The sequence below is a fragment of the Python bivittatus genome, unplaced genomic scaffold (assembly GCF_059951505.1).
Source record: "Python bivittatus isolate LINGU-HERP-01145 unplaced genomic scaffold, Pbiv_v1 ctg000070_np1212, whole genome shotgun sequence".
Classification (NCBI taxonomy): domain Eukaryota; kingdom Metazoa; phylum Chordata; class Lepidosauria; order Squamata; family Pythonidae; genus Python; species Python bivittatus.
In genome coordinates this window covers 38,218,816-38,234,197 of record NW_028277034.1, presented here as the reverse complement: position 1 = coordinate 38,234,197, position 15,382 = coordinate 38,218,816, and the positions used below count along the sequence as shown (strand labels likewise).

At 36.1% G+C, this 15,382-nt stretch overlaps 1 protein-coding gene across 1 annotated transcript in view; it reads right to left on the bottom strand.

Moving 5' to 3' along the window:
* Positions 1–4,717: 4,717 nt before the first annotated feature.
* Positions 4,718–15,382, bottom strand: part of DKK2 (dickkopf Wnt signaling pathway inhibitor 2) — a 60,721-nt gene continuing 50,056 nt past the window's right edge. The window contains exons 2-4 of the mRNA XM_025168922.2: positions 11,852–12,002; positions 9,164–9,313; positions 4,718–7,556 (exon numbers count right to left, since the gene is read on the bottom strand). Coding sequence (XP_025024690.1) covers positions 7,306–7,556; positions 9,164–9,313; positions 11,852–12,002 — 552 coding nt within the window. The 3' untranslated portion in view covers positions 4,718–7,305. The remainder of the gene's footprint in view (positions 7,557–9,163; positions 9,314–11,851; positions 12,003–15,382) is intronic.

The window sequence follows — 15,382 nt, the reverse complement described above, 5'->3', positions numbered from 1 at the left end:
GGTTCAAGATCAATTTTCCAACCTGGTTACATTTCTCATTATCCTTCTAGCCTATAGAATTTAAAGAAAGTTGGGTCCAAAGCCTCTGCATTTATTTCTATGGAACTTGGCAGATTTGCTGGCTCTGAAAAGTTTATCCTATTCTGTTAAAGACGAAAAAGAAAATGGGACAGCTATCTGTAATTTTCCCACATTTGTCAACCAGAGGTATGATTCTCAGTTCTGATTCAGGTCCCAAGTTACTTCCAGTTCAAGTTGAGTCAGTCTATTTTCCAAAATCCCAATTCTGGCCCAAGCTAAATCTTCCAGTCAGCTCATTTCTCAAATGCAAAATCAGCTTTTAAAAAATACCAAAATAAAAATGCATATTTTCGTTTTACACACATCTAGAAATCTGTGTTTGTGTGTGTATGTATGCATTATATGAAAGTTTTCATGCTAATATTTTTTTAAAAAATCACTGATTAATGTGAAATCGGAATGGAATGGAATGGATTTATGAACAAACACAAAGCTGACATAAGTGAACATAGGCTGATACCCCCATCTACCCCAGATCTAAGCCATCTTTGGTGATTTTTCCTAAGATTCAACTTTAGACTGAAAACTGTCTTCTGTCCAAGTGGAAATGCTAGGAAGAGACAATCTTTCCCAGAGCTCTTCTGGCAGTCCTACAACCTTGGCTTGAACTGGAAACTCCAAAGTGCAGTGAAATGAAAACACTCTGGAAAAAAATAATTCACAGCCCTCTGAGTTATGCACACAATGGCCTGTCATTTTTTATTTTTTTTTTGTGAAAACAGCAGAATAGCAAGCACCTTCCATTCTTTTATCCTCTGAAAAACAAGCCTGTTTGGAAGAGAAGCCAGCCTTTTTTCCTCATGCATGCAAACTGATAGAAAAAGGCAATGTATACATTTAAGTAGACTTCAGAAAATAGTGTGATTGAATTCAATCTTTTGGATCCCATGGGCATCCCAAATTCTCTTACTGACAGGTTCTCTCTTTCTTATAGAATTAAGACAGAGGCTACTCTTTATGCAAAATTGGACAGCGAGAAGGAGAAGACACAAGTTGCCATATTGTGCAAATTAATTTTCCCCAGCTAATGGAGAGAGGAAGAATTGTGTGTGGATGTCAGTCCGTGCCTTGCAGTTTGAGGAAGATAATCACTTATAGATCCTGAATAAACACTGAATAAGCACTCCTGCGCCACATTCTTCAACTTATGGGTGTAGCAGGCGAAAGGGGTGTACCATAATACAGAGCAGTCATTCTGAGCAACACTTGCCCAATGTTTCAGTCCGTGATATATTTCCAAAAAAACAAAAAAACTCCCCCTTCCTCAAACACTTCCCAATTTCTCTAACTCAGGTCCCCAGACCATTTCACACTCTTTTTGACCTGAGCTTCATGATATTTGAGTGAATCACATGTACAAAGCCCAGGGCTCCATGTGGCTGATCAAATTAGAATGCAGTCGCCAGAACTCTTCCAAATGTTTCTGCCAAATTATCCTTTTAATATTATCCTTTAACATAGTAGAAAAGAAACTAATTAAATGCATGGTGTAATACCACATTTATATATGTAATATTAATCAAGTTTTACGTTTTAAAAAATCATGTCCCCTAGGAAGTCACTGAAAGGCTAACTGTGGCCTTTGGAGCACAAAATGTGGCACCCCAAAATTTATTTATTTATTTATTTATGCAATTTCTATAGTTGCCCATGTCAATCCAAGTGACTCTGGGTGGCGAATATGCTAGATCCTGTAATGTTTGTTGGAATAATTCTTATCTGGAAAAAAGGGGGGGGAAATGGGAAAGGGTCATGCACTACATTTATATTTCACGGATAGAGCCAGTGTGGTTAAGCGTTGAACTCAGCACCAGAGAGACCTAGATACAAGCCTACCCTCAACCACAGGAGCTCACTACTTTGGGGAAGCCATGCTCTCTCTCTTCAACCTGCCACATAGGACTGTTGTGCAAAAATGGCAAGAAAGTGTGCTGCGTATGCCACTTTAAGCTCCTTGTGGAGTATAAATCTTACAAATAAATAAAGGGGAAATAACTTGTGCATATGGGAGATCTAACTACAGAATTGGGAAACAGAGTTATGAATTGGAGAGGCTTTGTTGATGGAGGCTGTAGTTATTAAATTGGAAAAGAACTTGAGGGATGAATGTGGTGAGAGAAACTAAAATTGGTTCCTGCTGAAGCAGAATCCATTGCATTCAGATTTTAGCAGAATATGACTTTGCTGAACAGGCTCTTGTTCTTTCCATGAGTGAGAAGGAGCAATCACTGAAAACTACAAAGAGAAGATGATGTTTATCGATGTATGTTTTTGTGTTTACAATGTTTGTTTCTTGTTTTTAATGCATGCTGCTCTGTTTATGCTTTTCTGCATGTGTGCAAAGTGCTGTATTACATAGATGTCACAGTAAATTCATTTATAAGGGCTAGATATATTTGTTTATTAACAAAATGATGCAGAATGGTTCTCCTGCACTAGCAACCTTCAAGCAGTTTAGGAAAACATCTATGAAAGAAAAGAAATCTAGATGGGTGAATGGAATTCTTCCTAACATTAGAGTTTGATTTTAGAAGAAAGCTTGCACATCCTGTCTGTATAACCTGGCTTCATTGTTACTTCCTGGGTTCAATTTTCTAGTTAGACCAGAATATTGAATTCACTAGATTGGAAGTTGAGAAGTAGCTTTTATTCAAAGAAAGCATTGGCGGTTCACTTTTAGAAGTGAAGGGAAATGGCAACTTCTTCTTTTCTGACTCAAAATAATTTGAAATGATTTTATCCTTCTTTTGAGTAGGTGAACTTATGCACCAGTATGATTTATGAGAATGAATGTACATTTCATGTGAATGGTATTCCATCTGGAGAAAAAGGACTAATAAATTATAACCTAGCACTAAAACAGGAACATATTTACTTTTTTTACTTTACACATTTCTTGTTTTCTTATATGAAAACCAAGTCACTTTACTAGAACTGACTTCTAAGATAGAATTGCAAATTTCTAGTCCTGTGTATGGTTACTCAAAATTACTCCCACTGTATTCAGTGGCTCATATTACGAAATGATTATCTTAAGAATTTAAGTTTTAGTCATGTTTTGCTTGCATATAACATTTAGTCATGTTTTGCTTGATTTCACTTGGTTCCATTCTACAATCCTGCATAGATTTACTTAAATGAATTCCCAAATCTATATCCACTGTAACATACAACTTTATGCTTTCATTAGATTTACAGTACAAAGAGAACACAACTGATTGCAGTGAGAGATTAAAACAAGTATGCTTCTCAGAGTTGGCTTCACACATTACCAAAATTACATACATGTATAAATTCCCACATGAAGATCATATTTCACACATTTGCAGTATTCTACATTTGTATGTATGATTGCCACAAATAGTGACATAAATGTAGGATTTGTTTAATTTTCTACACAGAAATGGGTTTTCACACAGGATTTTTATAATGGGTGTAGGGTCGTCCTTCTTCACAAAGCACTCAAAAAAGTATCAACTCCAGAAGTTTAGCATCCTTGTGCAATGATCATAGGCATGCAAAATTCAGTTGTCTCTGCAATTAGGTTATAAGTTCAAATATTTATGCTAACGCAACTTCATTTTAAAAATGAAACAAGTTGTGTTGGTCTGTATGAAAATTCTGAAATACACAGCAAGGCCATGTGCATAAACATTTGGGAAAAATTCTGACATCTTCATCAGGTAAGATTATAGAAAATCAGATAGCTGGAGGGAGGGCATGGACAAGGCTCTGTTTATATGGAACGTATCAAGAATGCATGGTCAGAGTCTTGACAGAAGTGAAGAGACATCCAGACATTGGCCTGCAGGGAAAAATAAAGAATTCACAATGATTGAGTTCTCTATTTCTGAAAATGTATAATCCTATAAAAAAAGTATGGGCTATCTTCCAGGACCTATGATACTTCCAGAGCCATACAATTCTGTGCATTCTGTAAAAAAATTCTGGCTTGTGGAAATAGTTCAAACAAGTGGCTACATTATTCTGAAAGGAAATAGAGAAAAAGGAATCCAAATATATTATTGATTTATATTTATCTCTGGTTTTCCATCCTTCCTAAGGGTATCAAGTTGACTGACACACATCAAGGAAAATAATATATATCCCACTAAATAAAAAATGAGGAATTAGGTTTTTTGAGTAGTCATCAGTCAGATGTTCAGATCACAAAAGGCTGAGATGGGCGGAGTAATACTAAGCAAAATGTAATAGTTTTGGCAGCATACCAAATGCCACAACAGGGACCCAGACAGATTTCAAGACCAGTCAATTGTTGGGAGAAAAGAAAAAGGAGCTCTTAATTCACCTCTTCCTTGATGCTTTCTCTTATGCTAAGTAAGTAAGGAATTATTGAGAGTCATGTACATTTAGTGTGAAGAAGAGATTGATATAGACATTGAGATTGAAATAGACATGATCAATATCTCAATATATGAAGTGGTGCCATGGAGACAGAAACAGAACAATGCCAGGAATTCCAGCTGACTCTGATTAACAATAGACCATTGCTTACTAATTCCGATAAATTCTGAATGTGATGTATCACTTTTCCTACATAGCTCCCTCTTCTGCATTCCCCTTTAGGAGATGGAGAAAAAAATACAATGAAAAAGTGTGGAAAAAGAAAGATTTTAATATATTTAATCTTATTATACATTTCTTTCTAAATTACAAAGTCAACAAGTTGCAAGTATAGTTTGCTACAAAGCTTTCTGTAGGAAATCTCTTCTATAAGAAAATACATCTCATTAAACATTTCCTGTAAATAAATTACTTCAAATACTAGATATGGGGGGAAATAAAATGGGGAAGGCCATGCAGACAACAGTTCAATGAGTCAGGGATGTACTTTGTAACTGCTAGCTGTGCTGAAAGAGCAAGGACTCTTTCTATAGTCTTGCCAAAGTAAAAGGATGTCAGTTACCTGCTTCCCTTATTTAAGCAAAGGAAGTGATACACTTTGCCCACGATCATCCTGTTTTCATTGTAATGAAGTAAACTGAATAGAGTTTCTTGTAGTAAACTTCCAAATCAGTTCTTCTTAAACTTTAAATAAGCTCTCCACTTAAGCTTCTTATTACTGAGAAATATTAAATATTCAGTCAGGTGCTTCAGGGCTAATAATCTGTTTGCAGCAGAAACAATTAATGAGCTTCTTTTAAAAAACGGTTTTCTCATTTTTTTCCCCCAAGCTGCTTTTCTGAATGAAGTTCCAGTGAGAATTTTGCCAAAAGAAATACATATTAGGAACATGGATGGATGTTTTGGGAATATTTTGAGCAGAACAATCACAAACAGGCAAAGCTAAACTTGCATTGTTTCTCTACGATCTGCCAAAGCTACTTTTCATTTTAAACAATTCTGTCTAAAACAAATTTGCATGTAATATCCAATTTTCCTCCTAGATCATGTACATTATAATAAACTACATGAATAGTATGGGAGGAAATTAGAACATAGAGTAACCTATGAATATTGGAATAAGGAGTCTACCAACTATACTGTTAGTACAGTTTTATGGCTTTTCTTGAATTCCATATAATTTTGTTTCTAAAGCAAAAACAGAGAATTATCAACACCTCTGCCAAAATCCAGTTTCTTGCCTTTTTTGTACAGAAACTATGAAGAACAGGTCCCAAATAATTTTACCACTACCATATGCCTTTAGATAATTTTAGGTACTTTCTGAAGTTGCAGTTTGGCACAGAAATTGAAAATTGTTTGACAGTGTTTTTTTTAATAGACATGAAAAACATGTAGCATTTGGCTGATATTTACTCAGAGGTTTGGAAATATAAATTAATTACAGATAAACTTTAATTTTTGTAACACATGGTCATTTAATGGCCTCAGAAAGTCAGGGGGAAAAAACCCTTGCCAGCTACAAAACACATTGTTGTTACTGTTGTCTTGGTTAGCTTTGATTGCTCCATTTTAAACAGATATTACAAATGACATATTACCCCAGCATATTGAACTCACATCAAGTAGCCCCCAGAATAAAACAAAAATCAAGAGAACTTGAAACACATACAAACTTCTCTCCCCCCTTTAAGCAAAGGGGAACCATCCAGCCTTCTAAATTTAACCCAGATCATACCATGGAGATATCAGCACAGTGAGATGCTTTGTGTGGGGAGGGAGAGAGCAGAAATCATTGTCCATTTTTCCCAGCCCATTAATATTGCTGTAGTGAACTCCACTGCTGTCCATTGATAAATGTACAGCAATCCAGTAGTGGAAATGCCAACCACATTCCTAAGGTGCATTTGAAATATATTCACCATATTCTTATGACACACCTCCGTATTAACCTCAGTACTTTTAATGCTTTCACCATTATTTTCTTTTGTCACTGCCATATCATGCTTCACCATCTGACCTAAAACCCTTACTGACATATGATTTAGTAGAACAGATTTAATGTTCCTGAATGCCCACTTTAGGGGAAAAACTGAATAAGTCATAATGCAAACCTCCATTCTCCAGTATTTACAACTAGCAGCTTAGCATAACTTTCCATTTAGGATGTATCAATGAACATCAGTTTGCTTTCTCTGTTAGCCTATGTGGCTATCAATAAACCAAGATAATGGAAGCCTCTGGGTACAGTAAATGAAGAAGGATCAGTTCGAGTTATGAAGTCTAAATGGTTATATCATTATATGAATCTAGATCGTCACCCTTGCTTAATTGCCTCTATTCAAAGTAACATATATCTTGATGGAGGCTAAAAATCCCTATGCGAGTGAGAGCCTTGGATTGTTAAAAGATAAAGTCCATAGTTACATATGCAGTAACTTCCTCCTTTATTTCTACTGTATATACCTTTAGTTTACTGGGGACTTTTGTTGTTGCTACTCAGTACACAAGAATGCATTGATAGAAACATATTTTGGCAAAGTCCTGCTTTGTATTGTAAATATATCTTATTTTACAATCAAAGTGGGAGAAACTAACTACAACTAATATAGAGAAGTTGCAAGACGATCAGTCGAGCTTTGTTGTAAATCTTGGCCCCACTGGTATAATGGCATCACACTAAAAACAACAGCCATCTGCTCTCATCTTTACTTTCAGGCAGAATTATAACTTGTTTGGGAATGATGCTTTTTCCCTGGGCCAGTCATTTCTTATTTACAATGATTTTTTCCCACCCCACAGCAGTCTATGCAGTACAGACATGTCAAGGCCTGCCAATGTCAATCTTCAGATCCCCCATCAGATTTTCTGGCACACATGAAGTCTTGCTTTTGAAGAGTAAGTGGCATCTTTCCAGATTTTACATGATAACCCTTTGGCACAGTCACATCGCTGGAAAATCTCCAAGCCATGGGAACCTTTCTTCCGCTGTTTGGTGCATACCTCTCCTTGGTGTAGCACAGGCTTGCAAATTTTGGTCCAAAAATGACGAGCGCAACAAAACCCCTCTGTGCAATCAGAGGACCTTAAGCAAGGGTCCCCCTCATGACCTAAAAAAAAGCAAGTGCATTAGTTAGTAACCCTAGGAAGGGCAAACAGAGCAACTAAGTATCTATTTTCTAAGTATATTCTGATAAATATAAACTTGTTCAAATATATCTTCGTTCATCTTTCAGGCCATATAAAGAGAACTTTCTATTTATGTTACAGAAGTCAAATTGAATGGCAACAATATTTTGAGAACATTCCTTTCCCTTAACAGAATATATTCCATTCCCTTATAAGAGTTTTGCTATCCAGTCATGCCCTCTTCCAGAATACAATAATCTGTAAGCCAGGGTAGAGGATCTGTGGCCCTCCAGGTGTTGGTGAACTTCGTCTTTCAGGAGCGTGGCTAATAGTAAAAATGGCCTGTTTAATGAGGTCTCTTCCTACATGGGATTGCAGCCTTTGTCAACTATCTCTATGAATTATGCAGGAACTCCCAAGTAATCACAGGTTTCACTGTTATCTAGAGGAAGGAAGATGCAATGTCTACTAAACATGTAGAAAAGTCTTTCATACATTTTTCTCTTTTGGTTTTATCCAAATCAGATATATATTGGGATGGGAAACCACCAGGAAATATCAGGGCTGTGATTTAGACTGGGAAGTTGAAAAAACTTCCTGGAAGATAGCAATAGCAAAATGTGAGAATTTTCTCACACTATTTTCAGTAAGACTTAATGTTGACTAACTTGTTTGAAATCAAACTTTATTCAAACCTTATTTACATGACCATTAGCCACTAGTTACATATTAAGAGAGAACCCAATGGTGCCACTCTTAATACATCTTTCATACTCTGTACACTTCTCAAATCTGTTTCAGGGGGTTGGGGACCTCCAGAACAGATTTGGATAAGAAGGAATGAGCTCCTCCTATACATAATGAACTCCTATATATTTTGTAACAGAAGAAATGTGAAATCTCTGGTGTAGCCCAGAGATCTATATTATGGTGATCTCTATTAAATAAATAAACAAGCAAATAATTTATTACATATGTAGCTCAATTATGAACATTTATATAAGAACTACTAAATAAGTATGTTTAAGACTATGGTCATATAGAAAAATTCCAAAATGAGTAGCATTGGCTGAAATGAAGACACCTCCCTTTCCTAAACTCTGCCATTTATTGTGGAACTTGCAGAATACTGGTGGCCATTTTTATTCCTTTCACCCCTTTCTCATTGCTTTAAATAAGAAGGAATTTGCTATACAACTCCTATCTGAAATAGTTGCCAGTGTGTCAATATATAAATTAGAATCCCATTGTACTTTGAACACACAAATTTCAAACTGATTATTCCTGAGGAATGTGGTCCTCAATGAAAAAAAGTTTCCCAGTATTCAGAGTTGGAGAAGATGCCTTCAAACAGATGATCTTTTATAAAGCTGGGCACAGGACCAACTCAGAGGATATAGAAATGGCCATTATCAACATTCAAAGAGATGCCATTTTTCTAAGTGCCTCCTTGCTCCCCATTCCCCAAGTAAGACTGGCATTAAAGAGATTCAAAATGTTAATGCACAAATCTACTGCTTTTGCAGGAAGATGTTCTTCCCTTTTCAGAAGACCTTTTTGGGACTGTTTATGAAGCAGACCATCCTACCTTTTGCGTGTGTCAGTTTAGACTGTCCTTTCCCTAGATTCTGCCAGCCCAAATCCTTGGTGGTATAGCGACTATTTTTTTTGTTGTGAGGTACTTCCAGAGCTGGGATATGGGGTGTGAGAATGCTCTCAGTCACTGCTATACAAATACCTAAATCAATGAATAAAACAAGTCAGAACCTATCAATTTTCATAAAGAAAGTGAATACTCAGATCATTGCTTGTTTGATATCTTCCATGGCTGTCCCATACAACATTGGTTCATTTTATTATCAGCAACTGCAGTTGGGGTACTTAGGCTGAGGCTGATCTTTAGCAGGATTCCTTACCTAGAAACTTCAATCCTATTCCCAACCAATATAATTCTGGGATTTAACACGTCCATCAGTCATTAAGTTGAGGAAGAACAATTTGAAGGTAAGGTTGGACAACCTGCAGCCAGTAGATCCCATGCATCTGTACAGTCTCATTTTGCAGTCCCCAGACCACCCCTGGAATGGGTAGAATTAAAATATTGAGCCCATTTTTGGTTTAAGGGAAAAAAGGACAAAACAAAAGCCTTAAGTTGAAGAACCATCTGACTACTTCAGGATTTTATGCCCTGCCAATGTTACTTTAAAAAGCAATTCTGACTCAACACAATACATTTAATTACCTTAAATCCAAACTTCAGTAGAAACTATCGTACAGGAAATTAGATATTGCTAAATATCAATGGCTGACAATAGTTAATGTATTACACTTTTTATTCCACCCACATGTTTATATATATATTTCTAGTCAGCAAGATGTTTCAGATGATGAAGCCCAATTCACCCAGTATTTGTGTGAAGGTAACATCTTGCCATTACTGATGAATTGATTCTCAGCCCTTTCTCTTTATGTGCTTTCTAGCTAGTTTACAGGTGTGCGCTGTTTATATGCAACAGTTCATCAATTTCTTTCAGGCCTGCGGCATCTCCCCTCAAAATCTGCAAATGTAGAATACTCATCCCATTTTGGGGAAGAACGGTGATATCTCATAAGATTTGGAGCTATTAAATTCAATTAAATTCTTATTATGATAATGATAATGATTAAATTTGGGGGCATTCCATGGATATTATGTTGCTGATTCCAGATCTACAAAGTAGAAGTAATGATTTTCATATAGGATTCTATACCAGATCTCCAATCATACTGGTGTCCCAATACTATGATAGTCCCAGGGAAAGCACTATCTTGTAGCACTTTTTTCTTGTAGCAATCGTTCAATTTGTTGAAGGAAAAATAAGTATAGATTTTATTTCAAAGGACGTGATCAAAATTAGATGTTACTGCACTTATTTACTTGCAAGATAGCCAAAGCATGGGTGCGTATCTGGAAGAGTGAGAGAGAAAATGTTGCCTCATTTAACTCCCCGCAAATTGGATGGAGAATTCAAAAAGTTTATTTTTGCACAGCATGGAAGCCTGTGCATGAATAGACTTCTTTCCTGAAGAGACTGATACTAACACTGATGTCTGTAGGTTGGCAAAACAGTATGCCCAGTGTTGGAGCAGGACAGAAGTCCTTTTCATTGGAGTAGTGCAATGCCTCTCAAGCTCTGTAATATCATTCCCCTTAAAATGATAACATTATGTCTGTGACCTCCATGAATAAAATTAATGATTTTTTGAGGCTGGACAAGAAATAAATATACCACTTACTTTTAATAATTAAATTTTAAGTTATATATCAAACAAAGCAATGATATGACCTTGCGACCTTACTAAAAAAAATAATTGGAAATAAAGAAATTTCCAATAAAAATTAAAACCATATCTTTAATAGGAAGGATGAGTTTCAATATTTTGGTGTAACTCCTGAAATCTGGGTTTTATTTTTGAAGATAATTCTTCACTCTAATTCATCAAATGAGGGAGGGGAGCGGAGAGAGAAAAGGTTATTTCATGGCCTTCAATAAGTTTCTCCTAAACTGCTCTTAAAATGTGCAAAACAGTGGCAGGCTGTAAGTAACTTTTGGTGCTTTTCCCCCCAGTATAGCCACACTGAGATAACAAACAGCTCAGCTTCTTTCCCTTCCAGCCTGGGGCTTGATGGTTACAAAATTCTCCCCTTACTCTTCTCCTTGCTGTAACTTATCACCCCTTCTTCTTCCTCTCTGTTATTTTTCCCTCTGCAGGAATGAGTTGTGAGATGGTCAGAACTTTGCAAGGAAGCCTCATGTCCTCCAGATACAATCACTCCTCATTTGAAAGGAAAATGTGGTGTGTTAAAAAGACCAGAAAAGAATTTCAGTCTTCATGAAGGGCTCTGAAACCATCTCATGCATTTAGTATGCTTTTGTATCAACCCGATGCGCTTGCCAGGAAAGCACTCTGGTGACTTTGTATCCATTGTCTTGTATTAATTTCTTGTAACTTCTCTAGTAGGTGCAACTGCTGAGAAACAGTGGAGTAATGGATTAAGAAGGAATGCATGTGTCTAAGTCATGTGGAAGCAAATTCCATGGCAATTTTGATAATCCATGAATTCAAAAGGTCAACTCTTTCTGCATCTCCTTCTCTCATTCTAGGGTGACCACTGATGTCTCCAAAATGAATTCTCTTTCTACGTGGCAAGTCTTGAAGAACAAATATAAGGATCAATCACTAAAATACTTTACACTATTCATGTGTTTTTTTAAAGTAAGAGCAATGTAAATACCATTGTTACAGCGGTTTCCAGGACAGCACATGCCATCTCTGTGGCAACGTTTTTTCTTCCTTCTACAAACCATGCAGGCAGATGTAGCTTGATGGGGACTATGGCAGTACTTCCCAACTTCACATTCTTTATCATTAGTGCAAGGATAAGCCTGTGGGCAAAGAATGTCATAATGAGTTAACAACACCTTGTAAAAGTCAAAACAAGTGATAGTGCAGGCATAATTTCAGATACCCACATGAAGGGTTTTCATACTTGTCAGTATTCAATGATACCAAAACTCCTAGATTTATGGTTTTCCAATCATTATTTGCCATAACTGATAGCACATAAATTATAAATTTTCTGTGTATTAGAAGACTATCATAGAGGTAGAATCAAGAAGTAGGGTTAGTTGGATCATTTCCTCTATTGCTAATAATATGCATCATTTGAATCTTTCCCTTTAATATTCAGATGAGCAGATTACAAAAAAGTAAATATTATATCTTATAGGACTCAACTGTGGGAATAAACAGACAAATAAATAAAACAAAAGTCAATTTTTCCCATGGCAAAATGTGAGAACCTCACATGCCACTGTATTCATGGTCCTTTGGTTAAAACTGAATCTCAGCATTCATAATCAGTTAAGCTGCAACATTTACCTTCTTTGGTATGTTTAGAGAAAAATGCATCTTATTACTCTCCCATAAATCTTTCCTTCTCTAAGGAGCCATGATTTGGTAAATAAGTAAATAAAATAAAACCTACAGTTAAAGCACTCAAGGAAATTTACTGCAGCCCCTTTGACCTTGCAAATTTGGCATGAGAGCCATCTTGCTTTCAGAATCCCGTGAAGGCACTTCTTAATATAAGACAGCAGAAAAATTACCAGGAGTGTAAAAAATAAAGATATTACAAATAAGTAGGCATCTCTGTCTATAGATTAGTTTCCTTTTTTAAAAAAAGTATTTTATGAGACAAAAAGAAAACATCATGAAAAATCTTATCTTTCCATTCTAGGATTTTTTACTGTGCCTTATCTGGAGAGGTCTAGATTGTCAGTGTCCCAACAATCGGTCCATTGATGCTGAATTTAAGAGAATCAGCTGCTGCTTGGTGCTGCTTCAAACTTCTCCAAATTAATTAATTTCTCAGATGCTTTTCATATCTTTACATAAGCACAGAGCATACATTGTTCTATAAGGTGGCAAACCCCTCTTCCAGATGCCATTGCTTGACACAGGTGTTCTGGGTAATTACTGACCTGATACAGTAATACCTCGGTTCATGAACGCTTCTGTTCACGAACAATTTGGTTCGCGAACAGCAGCATTCACAAAATTTTGCTTCCATTCGCGAACTCCGCATCGGGTGATGAACACGACCTGTGGCCATCTTCCCCGCTCTGACATGTGGTTGTGGCTTCCTCTAGGCGAGATCGCGGTTGCAGACAGACACTTGCTGAGAAGCTTTTTGGTGTCACCTCAAGCAAGGTTAGTGTTCTCTCTCTTCATCGTGTACTGTACTGTACTTTGTTTCATATTTTTGTGGTTAAAAAAAAATACATATGGTTCAGAACGGATTAACCTTATTTACATTGAACCTTATGGGGGAAATTTTATTTGGGTCATGACCAGAATCGTGGAACAGATTAAGTTCGTGAACTGAGGTACCACTCTACTTTGCAAAATACTTTTCTTGGGGTAGAAGGGCCTTCTGGAAGAACATAGGATTGGGCACAAGGAAGTCTGCAGTGGAAGGTTAATAGAAAAATGTAATAATCTTGCCCTCTGTGAGTAGTGTTTTCCATTCACAAAAGCATCTTAAGATTCAAGCATTGTGTTTATGCCAACCCAAGATCTAGTGAAATCTCATAATTCATAACCCCATGAATGAACCTATGCACATATAGTTGGTACACTGAATTAAACAGTTGAAAAAATACTGAAGCAATGGCAACTTAATTGAAAGTGATTCCATTTCTCAGTCAAAACGTAGCTTTGAAATTGACAGTATTGATTTCATTCTTTTCACTGAAATCACCATTGCAATTTTCAAGCATATCACTGTTGGCCATGTCACGTCACAGAAATTTACAAAGTTTAAGAATACAGATCCTGTTACAATAGTAGAGTCTTTTGGGACTTCAGAGGAAGCAATGATGGACTGAAGATGACCACAGCAGAATGAGAAGCTAGCAAACGGTTTGTCCACTATTTGTCCACTCCATACAGAGGCTCCCCATGAGGAGACCATAAAGCAGGTTTTAGAGCTCTGGGAGCTGGGGGAAAGCCATAGTTCAGAGCTTCCAAACGGACACTGGGTTTGCCCACTTCCTTTCTTAATCACTTCTGGAAGTTGCTTGTTAACTGCTGTTTGGATATTAAGAACCTCCAGAATCATCACACCAGGTGATTCTCCTTCAACCCTCAGCAAAAGAAATTTCATGTAAGTTTAAGGACTTAAAACTTTTTTATTTTGAAATAAACCGCAAAAGGGTGATTAGAAAATTGAAATCTTGCTGGTTGTTTAAAATCCTAGTTAAAATATATGATCATTCTGAATTGAAGTGTAAGAAATCTTCCCATCAGAAAAGGTTGTGGATTAGAGAAAAACATGGTAAGAGGAGACTCTGAAGGCTGAACACTAGAGGCAATCAGAAAGAGCTAAAGACTGTAATTAAAGCACCCACTGATACAGAATGGAGAAAAATATTTTAACTTTGGAAGAATTTAAGGATATTTGGGAATGCACTCAGAAATTTCTCTTAAGATTGCCTGCTACCATAAAAATGAATTTTAAAAAGGAGATAGAAGAGGATATAATTGAGAATCTGGTTGTTTTGGATTTGGATTTAAAAATGACAAGTTACAAGAATGATATGGAAAAAGATGTTACACTGGATTTACAACTGAAACTGGCTGATGTCTTAATAACTAAAAGGAACACACAAATAATAAATCAGAAGAGTGACTTGGACAACTTTCTTATCTCGGGAATGTTACACTTATGAAGGAATACCTGAGAAAAGACAAAGAGAAAATGAAAAGATCAGTTTTTGGGATACTATTTAAAGGGAATAAACATCAAGATTTTTGAAAGCAAAAAGAAGGAATATAAAGTTGGCTTATTTGATCAAGGTTAAAATATATATGAAGTTCTTTCTAGTAGCTTTTAATGGGCTTTTCTCAATCAGGACTGAATGATGAAGTTTTAAAGATTTGTTTATAGATATGGGAAGAAGAGATTTTTTTGCTGTATTTTTAGAGAAAGTTATAAGTTATGGTGTTAAAAGGAAAGGAAAGGAATACAAAGTTGGCTTATTTGATTAAGACTGGGTTTATTTGATCAAGGTTAAAATATATTTGCTGTTGTTTCTGGTAGATCTTAATGGACCTTTTTTTTTTTTTAGTAGGACTGAATGATGAGGCTTTAAAGATTTGTTTATAGATAAGAGATAAGAAATGGGAATTTTTTTTTTTTTGCTGAATTTTTAGAGAAAGTGATAAGTTACTATGTTAAAAGTAAAGGAATATAAAACTGATT